The following is a 17,306-nucleotide window of genomic DNA, read 5'->3' on the forward strand; positions in this document are numbered from 1 at the left end:
CAAGAAATTCTCTCTCAGATTGGTTAACCTTTGGGCTCGAATTGATCTTTGATCCACATGTAAATTGGAACAAGAACATAATATGTTGATGCTATGACACCCAAAATGAAGTGCCAGAGGAACACAAATGGATTTATGGGCTTTCTTATGGAATTTTGTAGTCACCATTCTACAACTATTATTATCGAAGGAAGATTGTTTGTGTCAAGATTTCAGATCAGCCCTGAAATTAATTTGAATATCTAAATTAATTTTCTTTAGATATTTGTTTGTGTCGTGACTTCAGATCAACCCTGAAATTGTTTCAACATTAGTGCCTATGGTGGTGGAAATAGAAGAAAAGAGACAATGGCACTGAAACCCTAACAGTGAAGAATGCCTATGTAGTTTGTTTGTTAAATCCTCTCTCACACGTGGAATTGCTTTCAAGAATTCCAATAAAATTTCAAATCAGTTTTAAAATAATCGGATTCTATGGCATACTCGCTGTTGTGACCAAACTAATTCAATTACAAGCTTCAACCCATCAAATATAATCACCACCTTAAGAAAAGTGCAAAACCTACCACCAACCAATCAAAGATTCTGATGAGGTACAAACAACAGTTCATTTTAAAGGTATGGAAATCAGTGCTTTGGTTTAATAATTCTTACAAAAAATCCCTCTTCTCTGATGATTGCACAATAGTAAGTCTCTTCTATTTAAAATATATGGATTGGGGTGACCGGTGGTGGAGGGCAAAGAGGGATTGGGGTGACCTATGGTGAGAAGTTGAAAGAGAGAGGGATTGGGTTTCTGCCTTTTTGGGTTTACAGTGAAGTCAGAGAGAGAAAGAGATAGAGAGAGAATACGTACAAGGGTTTTAGTTTTTTAGTTTTTATTTTTAAATTTTTTAATAAGTGGTAGTTAAAGGGTTAGATGGGTTAAGTTTACTTAAGTAGACATGTGTAATGCACATGCCATTTTTTACACATGTCAGTTTATTAAGGCAGTTTGTAGCCTTAGGCTACAACTGGTTTTGTAGCTAAACTTTGTCCAAAAGACAATCTTGGTAATTTAACAACATTCAATGTGCATGTACATCTTTCTTTTGTAACGTATTAGTAGCTTATATGCCATGGGCGGGTTACAATTCTGAAGATGCGATACTCATTAGCGAACGTCTAGTATATGGAGACTTGATTTTCAACCATTCTTCTAATCAAGTGTCCTTGGCCATCTTGGGCAGGTATCATGGATCATGCTAATTGATAGCTCCCTTTATTGGTTTTCCTTGTGGTCATGCATCTCTTTCATTTTCAAACTGCGTTGTTGAACCACCCTTAGAGCACTTGCAGCAGTGGTGCTAAAAAGCTAAAAGCTATTTTTAGCACCACTAAAAAGCTATTTGGAGCTACAGTAGTGAAGCTATAGCCAAAAAATTTGGCTTCTCAACTACAGTGCACAGCTAAAAATAGTTGTGCACTGTAGCTCAAAAAAAAAAAAATTTGTGTTCACATTGTTGGTTTGATTATTTGTGGTGTTTTTTTTTTTTTTTTGGTAGTGAGATGTATTATTTTATTGTTATGTTTATATTATTTTATTGTGTTAAAAACTAAAATAAATTCGCTGTTGCAGCATGTGAGTAGGTAAAATAGATAAAGTAACTCTTTGTGGTGTCAAATAGCTAAAAATATAGCTCCACTGCTGTGAATGCTCTAACCTATATCACTTTCTTTCTAGGCATGCATCTTCAACCATCTTGGCCAAGTATAACATACCATAATGATTGATAACAGAACAAAGTTTCTCTTCAAATTAGTTTGGAGAGAAACCCTACAAATTCATCATATATATTTATATTGAGTGTGAATTTTGAAAATTTAACCGTTAGATTGCATGTTCTTATTACATCCTTAATGCTTACAAAATTTTAAGAAAATCAAAGATTAATTGCTATGTCATCGAATAAATGTTATAATTTCAAGTTTTTGTAATCTAAAGTTGTATATAAAAAATAAGTTAATTGATCAAATAGTAAATAATATCCGATTTGAACGAAATTTGATATGCATGTTAAAAACATAAGGAACATAAAATTCAACGGTTAGATTTTCAAAATTCACACCTAAAAGGGAAATATATAAGAAATTTAAAGATTTTCTTTCCAAACTAATTTGGAGAGAAACTTTGTTCTTGACAACAATAGTAGTTGGTGTGCACAAATATATCTCAGATACTTTTGTATACGCATTCTCATTATAATAAAAGGAAAAGACATGCGTGCACACACAAACATAATATATAAAATTTTAAAGAATTAATTAATTATTGTAGTCATACTATTGTATTTGTTTGGATACCACTTATTTTACTGAAAACTGAAAATACTGTAGCAAAATAATTTTTAAATATGTGAATAGTACCGTGGGATCTATTTTTAATGAAAGTTTTGTTGAAAAAAAAAAGGTTTGTGGGTCTTATGAATAGTACACAGGACCCACTAAAAAAGCTACCATAGCCACACATAAACGCGCTTTAAAAAAAAAAAAAAAAAACACCGACGCAAATGCTAAATAATCACTATCCAAACTGTCACTATATCTTGACCTAATTTTTTGAGAATTATCATTTCATTTTGTCTCGGCTTCCGTAGTCTATGCTTCTTAGGCATTTACACAAAAAACTGGAGCATGATTTAATTTCTTAGGTGGAGTACATAACTTCTTGTCTAGAAAATGGGATACGAAGCCAGTCTCTGAAATTGAATAGATAGTACTTATGTAAATAAACCGTTTTCAGTACTTGGCAATAAGGTGGTACAGGTCTAAAATACAAGCGCTCCATCTCCATGGACTTTTTCTGTTATGACTTATGAGCATAAATATTTTTGTATAGTGACAAGCTACGTAAATAAATGCGTAATAGATCCCACACCTACTCACCTAGTGAATGTGGGCCATGTGGCCCAATTTATTATTTATTTATAATGATACGGACAAATAGCACGCATAGCAAGTAGCAATTTGTCCATAACAGCATCTCCATCTGGTTGTCATATTTCATCTTATTTTACCATTTCAAAAAGTTATTTTATCAATTATACCATACCATTTTACAATACACCTTGCATCCCAAAATTCTATTTTTTTCCCAGTTTATTTAAATATTATTTTTTATTATTTTTTTACTATTTCTTTCTCTCTTTTCCTTTTCGTCTCTCTCCCTCAACCTTTAGCACAAGAATAGATAAGGAAAAAAAAAAAAAAAACAACAACCAACAAGGTCTTTCTGGGTCTAAAACATCACCACCACCGTAAAACCACTGTCACTCACATCCCAGCAAACCCACCACGCCACTAGCTAGCAACCACCATGCCACCGCCATGCCAACCACCAAAACCCATTAAAAAAAACCACCAAACCCACCACTAACAACAACCACTGCAAGAAACAGCCACCACAAAAACCACCAAGAGAAAAAAAAAAAACACAAAAAAACCGCCAAAAATCACAACCAACAACCACGAGAAACAGCCACTACAAGAACCACCAAAGAGGGGAAAAAAACACACACACACACACACACACAGAGTCAAACCTAGAAACCCACGGCAAAACCACCACATCAGAGATCTGCAAAACCCACAGCAAAACCATAACCCCCACGGCACCGGCGATCTGCACGGACTCAACGTGTAAGCTCCGATTTGGCTTGGTGATTCGAAGGGAAAAGTGGGCTTGGTGATTCGGTGAGAAAGAGAGAAGCTTGACAATGGCGAGAGAGAGAGAGGGGATGAGAAAGAGAGAAGGAAGAGAGAGAAAAGAAAGAGAAAAAATGAGAGAGGAGAGAGAAATTGTCGGGTTAAAACGGTTTGAGAGTATTAAAAAAATATTTTTCTATCCCATTTAGCTACAGTACCATCTTACATTTGAGATGGTACTGTAGCTATATGTCAAAAAAAATTTGGCATTTTCCCATTTCGCCTTCCCGTTGCTGGGATTTTTTGGGCCTGTATGCCAAATGTATCTTACATTTGGCATATGCAAGGCCGGCTGGGGATGCTCCACATTATATTTAACATGTGTCAAAACATATGGCAATACATTTAATTCTAAATTAATGGTACGTTATGAATATTTTGTATTTAATACTCTTATAAGTTGGGTTCAAATTACATTTACTATAAATTTAAACAATTTTATATTACTTAATATTTTTCAATTAGATGAATTTTGATAAATCCACATTTAGATTATATTATTATTGTATATTCTCCATACTTGCAAAATTTCAAGGTGATCAAAGATCGATAGCAATGTCATCAATTTATTGTTTAAATTCAAATTTTTGTTGTTTAAAATAATGCATAAAATATGAGTTTATCGATTGAATGATAAATAACATCCAATTGAAATAAACACTAAGAACATATAAAACATGTAATTCAAAAGTAATATTTTCAAAATATAAATTCTATAACAAGTAATTTGGTGGTGTAACATTGAATAGAGTTACACCATGTGTAACTTAAACATAGTATGCTATATACATGGTTGTCAAAATTGCGATCTGGGTCGTAGGATCGCATGATTTTATGATCTCACCTCACCAAAACGTTTAGAATTGTAGTAAGATCATAAAAATGGTAGAATCGTATGTAGGATCGTGTAGGATCATATAGGATCGTAGGATCGTATGGGATCCTATCGATCCTACAAAAACATGCATTTTTGGTTTGAGCTTATTTTATTTTATTTTTTTTCTTTGATGGGATTGGTTTGGGCTAAGATAATCCAACTAAACCCACAAGCCCAACTGGTTATTAGCAGCCCAATAACAAATTGATGTCCCAAATTTACATCTTTGTCAAAAGAAAATCTCAAAAAAAAAACCCATAGTACTTAAGTTTAAAGTTCAAACAAAAAAAGAAACCTAAATATTTAGAAACATCAATCCCAAAGTCGTGCCTACTCTCAAGAACCCCAAAACCCATCACCTCTCGGCACTCTCAATGATGTTGCCTCTTGGATTTCATATTTATAATTAGCTAATTTACTTTAGAATGGGAATTCTATTTTGGATTTCATATTGTAATAAGCTAATTTTCATTTGCTAAATAGCCTAACTTATTTTGGATTTAGAACTTAGAAACTGGAAAATGTTTTCAATATGTGTCAATAATATCTTGTTACTTAGTTGCTAATTAAATATGTACTAAACTTTTTAGATATATTGTGTCAAAACTTAAATATATTTGTTTCATTAGTATAGACATAACGATGTAGGGAATGCAAATTATATTATATGATGCAAATCTTTGTTTTTTAATGGATGAATTCATATTTTACGTGATTACTCAACATATAAAATTATTATCAATATGTTTTTTGTTTAAAATTTGAAAATAGGTAGGATGATCTTACGATTTACGATCCTACCTACCTCCCGTGATCCTACGTAGAATCCCGATTTTGACAACCTTGCCTATATATATATATATATATATATAATATGCACATTTTATAATATGAGAATAAACAATGTAATTAAAAAATAGAATAATTTTTTTAATAAAAAAAATCACTTTTATTTGAAGCCCCCATAAACGTTGCATACAATATATATATATATATATAGATATATTATAAATTTTTTGTAACTTGTGGCTACTCATCTCCTCCAACAATCAAAAAAAATAAAAACCTTAAATTTTATTAATAAACTATAATCGCACTATATATTAACATATAACACTATGAATTCCAATTGCAACAAAATAATTTTGACAAAGGTATATATGATTTTGTTAACTTTCATTCTTTCCACGTTCTATCAAATTTCTTTTCCTTTTTAAAGTTATTTTCTATTTTCCTTGATAAATAAAAAAAAAAGATATAAAATAGTTATTTTAACATTATTGTTGATGTTCTTCATAGATAGAAAGTCACCAAGAAATTCAACAAATTTCTGAAGTCAAGATAAAGAGAGACATGCAATCCGCAAGTTTCCATTCTCTTGATGTTGATGGAGTTCTATTTGTAAACTTTCTCTTTAATTAGTGATAAAAAGAGAGGTACAAAACTTTTCACTGCATTTATCTTGATGTTGATAGAGTTCTATTATTGTTGATGTTCTCCGTAGACAAGCTTATAAGTTACTGTGGGAGGATGAAGTTGAAGGGTCGTAGCATTGGCCCGAGGACCGAGGATGAAGTTGAAAGGACGCAGCATTGATGTAGAAATGCTGCAAGCCACTAGTCCAAGGAAAGAAGCTGCCTGAGGAGGAGAAAAAATGAATCATGGTACTCTGCGGTATTCTAAGTAGGAGCTGGGATCTGAAGAGAGTGGAAGTTAGTGGGCAGTAGGGAAGCTTCTAGCCTGATGTAGTCTGTTGCATCCGCATTAAATGGTAGACAACAACTTTATCAGTCGCATTGATGAGGAAGTGACCTAAATAGTGTAAGCCACAGCTAAGCAGACTCCTTCCACCATCTTCTTCAGATGTGAAAAGTAACAAGTGTCAAAAAAGAAGGGAGGTTAGGTAGAAATGGATGGTGGAGATGTGATGTAGGTAGAGGTATATAAGAAAAGGGGAGAGCATTGGAAAAGGCATCTGAAAAAGAAAAGAAAGAGAAGGAAGAACATTGAGAGAAGAGAGTGAACATTATTACTTTTTATTCAGACTTAGTCTCCTCGGGAGAACTTGTGGAAAGTTTGATACTCCTTTGTTTCTTAATACAAACCTTATTTTTTTTCCTAGTTGCTGCCTCAGGCAAAGCTCTCTGTTGTTGTTTGTTTCCTCCTCTTTCAAATTCTACTGATTTGGACCAGGATTGAAAGGCACAACCCACTACTCTAAGTGGGCTTGGGCTACATATTTTTCTGGTCCTTATAGTTATAATTGCTTTTTTCATTTTTTGTTATACATCAAATCTATTGTCATTTTTTGTTATTAACTATTGGTGTGTAGACTTTGTTTTTACATTTTTTCTTGAAAATATTTATTTATTTATTTTAACATATTCGTCACAATTTATTTAAACGTTTACACCCCCGCCCCCCCAACACACATAAATATATATATATATATATATATATATATATAAACATTCTAATCAAATTCAAACACAAATCAATAAAGGACCACATAAAATAACAACAAAAAAACTTTCGTAAATAATAAATAATAACACATTCTCTCAAATAAATAGTGTTTTTTTAAATAACATGTGTACTTATAATATTTATATATTATAATAAGTTGAAAAAAAATCTTGCGAAACACAGGCAAATAACTAGAAAGTTATTGATGACTGCCATAGCCCATTTCTACTTCCAAGTTCCAACTAGTCAATTAAGAGCAGCCTCCCTCATTTAAAATTTAAAACAAGTAGGAGCTTTGTATTCTAAATGAAAGATATTAAGGATAATACGTACATTAATGTTTTAAATTTTAAACACAAAACAAAATAAATAAATAAATAAGTCAAAATTTTATATATTGTTGTCACAAGGGGTAAGCTACATAAACAAAGCATTGATTTTCTTCCAGTTAGTCCACATAGTTGTCCATGTACCAGTGGAAGGACCACACTTCGGGTGAACAAAGGTAGATACATGAATGATCATTGATCAACCTATGAGAACTCTCATAAATTCATAACAACAACTTTTGATGCATTCAACACTTCCAGCTCCCAGGTCTGAAGTTGACCCCACCAAAGAGATGGATGTTGAGTATACATATATAAGGGAAAGACCCACGTAAAATTAAATAAATAAATAAATAAAGAAATCTAAAACCCTAAGCTTAAAATTTTGGATTAAATTTCATTTCTATATGTTATATTTTAATCTCAGTTGAAACCTCCCCAAGATTTTTAGGCTTAATATACCAATCGTTGGGTTAACATTAAATTACTAATTTAGTTGAAATTTCATGTTCACTTGCCTAAAATTTAAGCTAAAGTTCTCAAATGGTAAGTCAAGGAAAATCTTCTCTCTGGTTTATTTTATGTTCTTTTGTTTTCATTCCATGTATCCCTTCTTTTCTTTTCTTTTTTTTTTCTTTTACATAGCCAGCTCAATTACCATGCTGGGATGCATTAAGGAGATTAGTTTCAACCATCTCATGCACTCAAAACAAAATTTCATTGAAATATACAACAAAAATAAAGTCTCAAACTCAAATGTTTAAGATCAGTTATATAGATCCCCTCAATAGATTAGTTAGGGTTGGCTATATGCATTAAGAGACACCCCAACAATTATCTATAGCAGATCCATTCATAATAAAGTGATTATATTTTACACATTATTAATCTATCACAACCCTCATCTTTTTTCCAGATTTGGAATCGGCTGTGAGAGAAATATATGACACTAAGTACAAACACATGCAGAGTTATTTATTGATATATAGTAATGAAAAATTGCATTTTATACTATAATAAGTATATGCTTCAAATACACAATTAGAGCCGATATGTGAGTTGGACTGCTGACTGGCGCTCAAACATGCACTGCATTGATGAGTGTTCAATAAGCCCGAACTTATTATAGCTACAGTCGCATCCAAAGATGTGCTTCGGTAACAATGGCTACCGAATGGATATATGCTCAACCCCATTAACCTCAATGACCTGTGCTTTGTGGCAGCCGGAAGGAACCCCCTGAATAAAGCATTTGGTAAACAGGCTTTATCCTTTTAGTCAAAACAATGCTTAAGATAGTGCCCACACCACAGACAGCAGCCAAAACCAGGAAGGTGAGTCTAAAACAATTTGGACCCAAGCAGGTGAGACTTGAACCAATCTGATTAAGTCCATGCTGTTTAGCTGCCTCGTTATCATATATATACCCTGCTAGCAGACCTGAAAAAAGGAAAGCACCAATAGGATTCCCTAGTGCCATGAAATTGCTTAGTAAACCGAAATGCTTCAAGCCAAATAGCTCAGAGACAGTTGGGAGCATGACAGAAAATTGAACGCCAAAGCAGATCCCAAGAAGTGCAGTTGCAATATAAAGAGTGCCATCCATTGCAGAAGCAAACATAAGGTATGTGATAATCATGATTATTTGAGTAAATGTCATCCAAACAGTCCGAGGAAGTGTCCTTGACCTGCAATGAATAGAGGGCTGCACTAAATTACAATGACAACCAATTGGAATAACAGGGATGTAGAGAGTACTTTGCAGCACTTACAACAACATGCTGATGCTAATTTCCTGTAACAGCAAATTCTTGGAGACAATTAGCTGAGTCGACTATGCAACGTTTATGAAAGCACAAGCCATATTTTCTTGCAAGGAGTTAGCAAGGTTTAACTGAAAGTGTAAATATAACTTTATTGCTGATATTCAATGACCAATCTATAAATTTTATAGGAGGAGACATATGTAACATCCATAAAAAAGTAATTTTTCTTGAGGAGATTCCATGCATTGTAAAATCATTAATGTGCCTAATGATCCACAATTTTTTGTTGATTTTAATATAGAACTCTCCAGCTTAATAATTGATTTAGATCAGAGACATGTATGGTAAGCAAACCTAATAGTAAGCACCCTGCTTCAGTCAATAATCTCTGTGACTAACCACGAGAATAGATGGTACTGACCTGACAAAATGTTCAGAGACAACTCCACCACCAAGACGACCCACAAAATTGCAAAAGCTGAAGAGAGACACCAAGATTTTGGTCTCATGCACACCTTGTGCAATCCCTATCTGTGCTAGATTATTAAGAACAGTCACCCCAGAACCAACCCCAACAAAGTAAACCAAGAACAGAAGCCAGAAGTCTGCCTTGATTATAGCTTCACTAAATTTAAAATCTTCCCCCCTTTTGGGCCTCCTCTTCTTCTTCACTGCCCCCTCGCCCTCAGCAAGAAGCATAGCCACCTCAGACACATCCTCACTTTCATGAAAACTTCCCAGGTTTTTTGCTGATGAAGATGGTGTCAGCAGTGGTTCAGTTTTGTCTGAATTGCCTTCTCCTTGAACCAGACCGTCTGAAGACCCAATTGATTGGTCTAGTGTCCCTGATTTCCTTGTTCTCATGGGGTTCAGCGTCATTTTTACAGGAATTGCAAGTGGAGCCATGAGAAGTAGAATCATTATAAAAACAAAAGTATAGGAAATTAGAGGACTTAAAGAATATGTATCAGCCATTATCGTGGTCGTCAGAAGATATAAGCCAAGCACAATACTTGAAGCTTGGATGAAAAGAAAATGGCGATGCGCCTCAGAGTCATCACCAGAAGCTGGAGCACATGGCCTAACAAAGTACATCATAATGAAACATAGAACAGGAATCCCAATTGCGAGGAACAACAAAAGGTTAGAAGAGGAACTATGAAGCAGCACACTGTAAATTTCTGTAAAAACCGCAGCACTGAGCCCCACATAACCTTTGAGAATACCTGCAACAGTTCCTCGACTGAGAGGGAAGTTTCTCATGTTGGTCACAATAACAGCAGTGCTAAACCAAGCATTACTATTAGCAGCAACACAGAGAGCAAGCCATAACTGTGATATCATAAAAGGAAGAAGATTACATTTTGATCTTTTCGCCAAAAGTATCTTATTTGAGCTAACTAAATGCACCAACAACCACACTTCCCAAAATAAATCTCCACAAAATTGATGTGCCAAAAGAAGCTACCTATATGCTCACATACGACTGAGAAACTTGAATCTCTTTACAGTTCAAGTGGATGGAAGTCTTTAAAGAAATAATTTGGATTTCAATTTTTGGTTCAAATAACTTCAATAAAGTATGAAAGGGAAAAAAGATTCTATTGATAAAATTCATGGATGGGTTTAAGCTTTATTAATATGTTCATTTGAAATGAACGGGTGTATGAGTATGATATTATTCAAATCCATAACATCACAAGTGCTTTTGAGCAGAATCGTATAAGCTCAGACTCATGGTGTGTTGTTCAGATCCATATTCAAGCAATTATCCTCAATTCCAATTGCAACCCAAAGGAATAATATTTTTCCATGCCAGATAAACAGTTAGACTTACGACTTATTATTTAAAATTTTCAACAAATGGAAGTTTATTGTAGTTACAGAAGAGGTAAGAATCCTATTTCCACCAGTAGTAACTTCTGGTTGATTCACTCATTTGAAGGGTAACTAACAGAGGATACCCCTTTGAGCCAGAAATATGACACCTCAGTTTGCAATCTTCTCCCCACACACACATACACAAATTATCCCCATTTCTGAGTCATGAATCAAAGCATCATAAGTTTGAGAACTAGGGATGAAGAAAGAAGACAACCTCAGATAATACAGGTTTCAGATGAGCCCTACTCCTATCTCATCTATTAATTATATAGGATTCATTCACCACTACCTTAAGAATCTTTAGCATTTTATAATTATACCTATCATTCCATTAGGAAACAAGATTAGAATGAAACTATGTACATATGTTGAACCGATTAAATTAGTTGAAATCAATAAAATCTATTACCCAAAAAAGGGAAAAGCATTAATCCCATCCACACAACACATACTCAGATAGCATTTTTGAACTCCAAATCCAATTAATCATTAAAAAAAAAGTATCCAAGAGAACCCACAAAAAACCCATTAATTAAAATCATCCAGCAACCAAAATTAACAAAAGGGTATGCCAAATAAATAAATAAAAGACGAAATACTTACCAACCAATAAGGAAGGGAAAGAACAGTACGGCTGACAGCGAGAAAGAGAACCCCATAACCAAAGAAACAAAAGACAGAACCAATGATGAGAACAACCCAAGGAGGAAACCTGTCACAAACTACGCCTGGAAGAAGGCCAACGTTTTCACCAATATCGTTGGCCACACCGATCATGGTAAGCTGGTGCTGGTTAAAACCCAGAACTGATTTCAAGGAATGAGAGTAAAGTGGGAAAGTGTATGCATTGCCTGATGCAATTTCAACCCAAACTGCAGCTCCTAGCCCCACCCATGGTGGCCTTGTTCCTGCTTTCAGTGCCACCATAGCTACTATGCTCAGGTCAGGAGCTAGTAAGAGAGCTTATGGGCTTATCTTCCTATTAAATTGGGAATTTTCAGTTTGAGGAAATGTATGGCAGACAGACACAGAGGAGGAGAGTGAGGCAGAGAAAGAGAACAAAGAATGGTTTAATGTTGTCTGTCTGGTTGTTTAATATAATATTTTGGGTGTAGTCAGCAATGACTTTGCTTTTGCCTAAATGTTTGGACTTCTCTACGGTTGAGTTTCCTGAAAGATTGTTATTGATTTTTATATGGGTCTGTAACTGTAATAGATTTTTATATGAGTATATTCATGATTTTATTATAGGAGGTGACTCTCTCGTTATTTCCCAGTCATTTTACCCCTCTTACGTTTCGTTTGCTTCAATTGTTTATAATATGTTGTCTTTTATGGATGAATTTTGTCACGTTCATATCTCCCATGTATGTAAACAATACAATTGCTCAACTAATTTGATAGCTAAAAATGTTTTAGTCATTGATGATTTTTTTTTTTTTTGAATTGAAGATAATCCTTATTTTCTAAAATAAGCTATTCTTTATGATGTAATAATTGTTTTTCATATTGAATAAGGTTTGATATATTCCTATATAAAAAGAATTGACAGATGTGAAATTGATTAGGACTCTAAACATCATTTCCATTGACGCAGATATCACAATCTATTACTTCTATAATTGAAAAATATATATATAAAAAAAAAAAAAAAAAAGTAAAGAAGACGAGTTATTCTTTCTTTCTTATACTAATTTAGAAGCCATACCAGATAAAAGTCTCATGCACAGTTTTAAATATGAAATTTGTCCTATATTTAGACTTATTAATTTTTTAATAGGAGTAATATTCTTCCTTGTTAGATGGGGAGGTTGTGTGGAGTCTTGACACATGTAGCGTTCAAATTGACATTTACATTTTTATTATATTTTTTTTGTGGCGGTGGGGAGTGGGGACACGATGTTGTGCAAAGCTTTTTACATGCAACGATGGATACAATTTGGTTGAAGCGATCAATTGATCTGGCTTCTGGCCCACCCAAAATACTTTTATTTGGTTGCTAATGCCTTGTATTGTATCTTTCATTGTTAATAAATCTAGTTCAGTGGTTCCGTTTCAGTTTAGAGCATCCACATCCGGAATTCCTATCTCATCCTATTTTACCATCCCAAAAAGTTACTTTATCAATTATACAATACAATTTTACAATACTCTCAGCAACCCAATTTTTATTTTCCTATTCTACTCATTAAAATAATATTTTCACATAATAAAATAATATATCCCTAAACCCAAATAAAAACAAAAACCCAAAACCCAAGACCCAAATCACAACCACCTGCTACTAGAACATTCCCAAACTGTTGCTTGAAACCCCGGCCACAAACTCCGGCAACCACGGCAACCCACAATCAAAATCAAAATCAAACCAAACCATGGCAACCCCCAACTCCACCACCATGAACCCACCAAAAAAAAATCATACCAATTCCTTTAAGCACCGATCACAGCCAAAAAAAAAAAAAAAAAAAAAAAAAAAAAAGAAAAAAAAAGAAGAACCCAATCCAGAACTCAGAGAAGACGATCCAAGTCCCAAATAAAAACAAAAACCCAAAACTCAAGACCCAAATCACAACCACCTGCTACTAGAACATACCCAAACCGTTGCTTGAAACCCCAGCCACAAACTCCGGCAAGCACGGCAACCCACAAAATCAAAATCAAAATCAAACCAATCCACGGCAACCCCCAACTCCACCACCATGAACCCACAAAAAAAATAAATAAATAAAACCAATTCCTTTAAGCACCCATCACAGCCAAAAAAAAAAAAAAAAAAAAAAAAAAAAAAAAAAAAAAACCCAATCCAGAACTCAGAGAAGACAATCCAAGTAGAAGATGATCCACCACGATCCATGGAGAAGATGATCCACCACAACCCACCATGATCCACGGAGAAGACGAGAAGCTTGGCGTTGGCAGCGATGGAGAGAGAGAGAGGGGATGAGAGAGAAGAGAGAGGCTTGGTCAGGTGGCTTGCGGTGGCCTTGACGGTGGCTTGCGGTGGGGCCTGTGGCAGTGAGTCCGGCCATGGTGGTTTGGTGATGGCATTCATGTCCACCATGGCTTTGGGTCTGAAGAGGAGAGAACAAACCAGAGAGAAGAAGACAAGAGAGAGAGAGGGAAATGAAAGAATGAGAAAGGAAGAGAGAGAAGAATCAGATAATATAATAATAATTTATAATTATACAATGTTGCTACAGTACCATCTTATTTGTAAGATGGTACTGTAGCAGTATTGTAAAATTTTTTACAATCCACACATTTTGCAAGTCCGGCTGGAGCAACATTTGAAGGCTGAAATGCTAAAATATCTCAATATATGCCATATAGCATTTGGGCTGCGGATGCTCTTAGATAATGATTATTAATAATGTCAAAATAATGATAAATTAAATTTATTCACCTTACCAACCTGTTGTATAGGTACATTTGAGCCTTGAGTCCAGACCTCTCGCTGGTACAAAAGCAAAAAAGGGAGAAATCATTCAACTTTAATGCCTATGAAGTAATGATTTTATTCCTCAATAATTACAATGCCGACGGTCTAATAATTTTTTAAATATTGAAATTAAAAATTAAAATATTTACTCTTTTTTTTTTTAAGAAAATAAAATATTCACTTTTTTTTTTTTAAATATCAATTCTTAGATTAATGAAAATTTTAATCTTTTACTTTTTACCTTCTTAACTTTTTTTCTATAAGCTTCTCAAAAAAAAAAAACTTTTTTTCTATACATTTTCCTGGTGCAATAGCATTGAATCCAAATCCACTCCATGAATTCCAAGGGGTGTGGTGTATTGGTTAGGCGAACTTTGGGACGAGTAGTAAAACTCTGACGTCTTGGGTTTGAGTAGCCATACATGCATTCACTCCCTTGAAACTATTAGACTAGGGGAATTTAATTGCCCCTTGAATTACCCGAGGTGTATTTGTGAAAAACTTCTTGTCGAGGGTAATTCAAGGGACAATTGGAAGGATGGTTCAAACTTAACACCAATGGATCATTTTGGAAATCCAAGTCCTGCCAGAGGTGGATGGTAATTTGAGACAAAGTGGGAGTAAATTGGGCAATGAAATTTTCAAAACCTATAGGGTGAACACTACCAATGTGTTGGCTAGAGTTTTGGATATTAAAAGATGGCTTGTTATTGGGGTTACCAACTTATTACACATTAGTGGTTTCAGTTAGCTCAACTGGTAAAGTCTCTGATAGTTGTATAAGAGATCTGGGGTTTAATACCCGCCTACACCAAAAACTAATTGGTGTCTTGGTTTAATGATAAAAAGCGCTCATCAAGAGCAGACGCCATAGATTGAAACTCTCTCAAAAAAAAAAAAAAAAAAAACTTATTACACATTGAACTTGATGCTAAATATGTTGTTAATCTTTTGAAAAGCAGTATTTATACCAAACTTTTAATGGAACCCTAATTCTTATTGACTACAAAAACCTTTAAAAGATGGTTCCTGACACAAGATTATTGATCATGTCTATCGTGATTCGGGATGGCCATGGGTAGGGGATGGATTGGGTATACCCATACCTGACCCAAAAAGTTTACTCATGGATACCCGATTATCAATACCCATTAATATCCATACCCAAATCTTACCCGAATATATTATCCATGGATATCCATACCCTACTCGAAACCCAAAACCCTTTTTATTTTTTTTAATTCAAAACATTTTAACATAAAAACTAACCAATCTTAAAAAAGGAAAAAACTAATCAATAAAATTTTTTTATTGATTAGTTTGTATCTGCTTCTTTCTTTCTTTTCTTTTCTTTTTTTTTTTTTTTTTTTTTGAGATAGAGATAGAAATTTTATTAGATAAAAAATAAAATAAAATAAAGAAGCAACATTTTCCTCTGCCTCTTCAGTTGTTTGTCAAGCAAATGGCAACTCCTAAAATAAATTTTACAAAATCAAGGTCAATGTAACAGTAATAAAAGTCACTTTCAGGCTTTTCAGTGTAATAAGAGTAGCACTCATTACAACTAGCTTCAGATCAGGTCTATTTGTCAACACTTGCTTCAGAAGTCCAAATAGAACATCAATAACATTCTTAAAACAGAACTCCCAATGCCATTCAAATGCTGAGGAAATCGAGCCATAGTCTAATAAAATCCAACAAAATGTTCATAGAAAGGAGCACAAGATAGATTTCTTTTATTGCTTCGCTTACATAACAAATCAACTAATGTTATAACTTCACCAGAATCAAATTATATTCACAATGAGAGGAAGAGATAAGCACAACTTCTATAGTCCATAAAAAAGATCTCAATAGCGAGGATTTGAACTCCACTCATGTCAACCAATAAAAAAATGTAGAGCTTCCATGTTCTTATAAAAACCAGACAAGCAGCATGATAACAGACAGGCATAATGGTCTAACATTTTATGCAAACGTACAGGCATAGTGAGAAAGAAACATGTCATCCCCATGTCCAGAACATAAGATAAAGAAGCTTAGCTTTTCAAAGCTCTCTGTTTCCTTTTTTTTTTTTTTTTTCAAAGTCAGGAGTTGCAGATAGAGAAGTCCATAAGAACTTTCTCAAACAATATGGCAGCCAAACTTTCAAATGATTGAAAAAGAAATTCAAGAGTTTTGCTGGAATATAATTACATGTCATAAAAGCATCCCAGAGAACAAATAAATTAAAAAAAAAAAAATGTGGGAAATAAAGCACTGCAATGAGCCAAAGAATATTCATTCCTTTACAAGAGTAATTGGTACATAATTTCCAGATTGAAAAACCAAAACCAATACTACAATATGTAACCATTCTTCCTGTTTTTTTTTTTTTTTTTTTTAACAGGTCGGGTTTGGATAATATCCATATCCTACCCGAACAATTCGGGTAATATCCATACCCTACTCGGTTAAGTTTTACCCATGAAGAATCATGTATTACCCAAAACATTTGGATCGGATAGGGTTTGATATCCATTACCCAATGGGTATGGCCATCCCGTGAAACCAATTATGTGCAAATGATGTAGCTAAACCTGGAGCGTCTCAATCTTTTTGTTTTGTTGTACATGTGGGTCTGTCGACAGACCACCTGTGGTGGAAACTGGAAAGAATACCGGCATTTGATAAGACAAAGCCCTATTGGAATTGTCTGATTGATTTCGGAGACGCTTGTGGTTTGAATGGTTCTAGAAAAATGAAAGGGATGACAGATAATATGAGGAGGGGTTGGCAGATCTTAGCGGCAATATACC

The 17,306-nt window shown here is 34.1% G+C and overlaps 1 protein-coding gene across 1 annotated transcript; it reads right to left on the reverse strand.

Annotated features, from left to right (window-relative positions):
- Nucleotides 1-8,207: 8,207 nt before the first annotated feature.
- LOC115977152 (protein NUCLEAR FUSION DEFECTIVE 4-like) lies at nucleotides 8,208-12,251 on the reverse strand. Its single transcript, XM_031098839.1, has 3 exons — nucleotides 11,670-12,251; nucleotides 9,604-10,514; nucleotides 8,208-9,104 (listed from the first exon to the last, which is right to left on the reverse strand). Exons 1-3 carry the CDS (start codon nucleotides 11,991-11,993, stop codon nucleotides 8,618-8,620), a joined length of 1,722 nt encoding a protein of 573 aa, XP_030954699.1. The 5' UTR covers nucleotides 11,994-12,251; the 3' UTR covers nucleotides 8,208-8,617.
- Nucleotides 12,252-17,306: the final 5,055 nt, after the last annotated feature.

This window comes from Quercus lobata, chromosome 2 (genome assembly GCF_001633185.2).
Source record: "Quercus lobata isolate SW786 chromosome 2, ValleyOak3.0 Primary Assembly, whole genome shotgun sequence".
Lineage (NCBI taxonomy): Eukaryota > Viridiplantae > Streptophyta > Magnoliopsida > Fagales > Fagaceae > Quercus > Quercus lobata.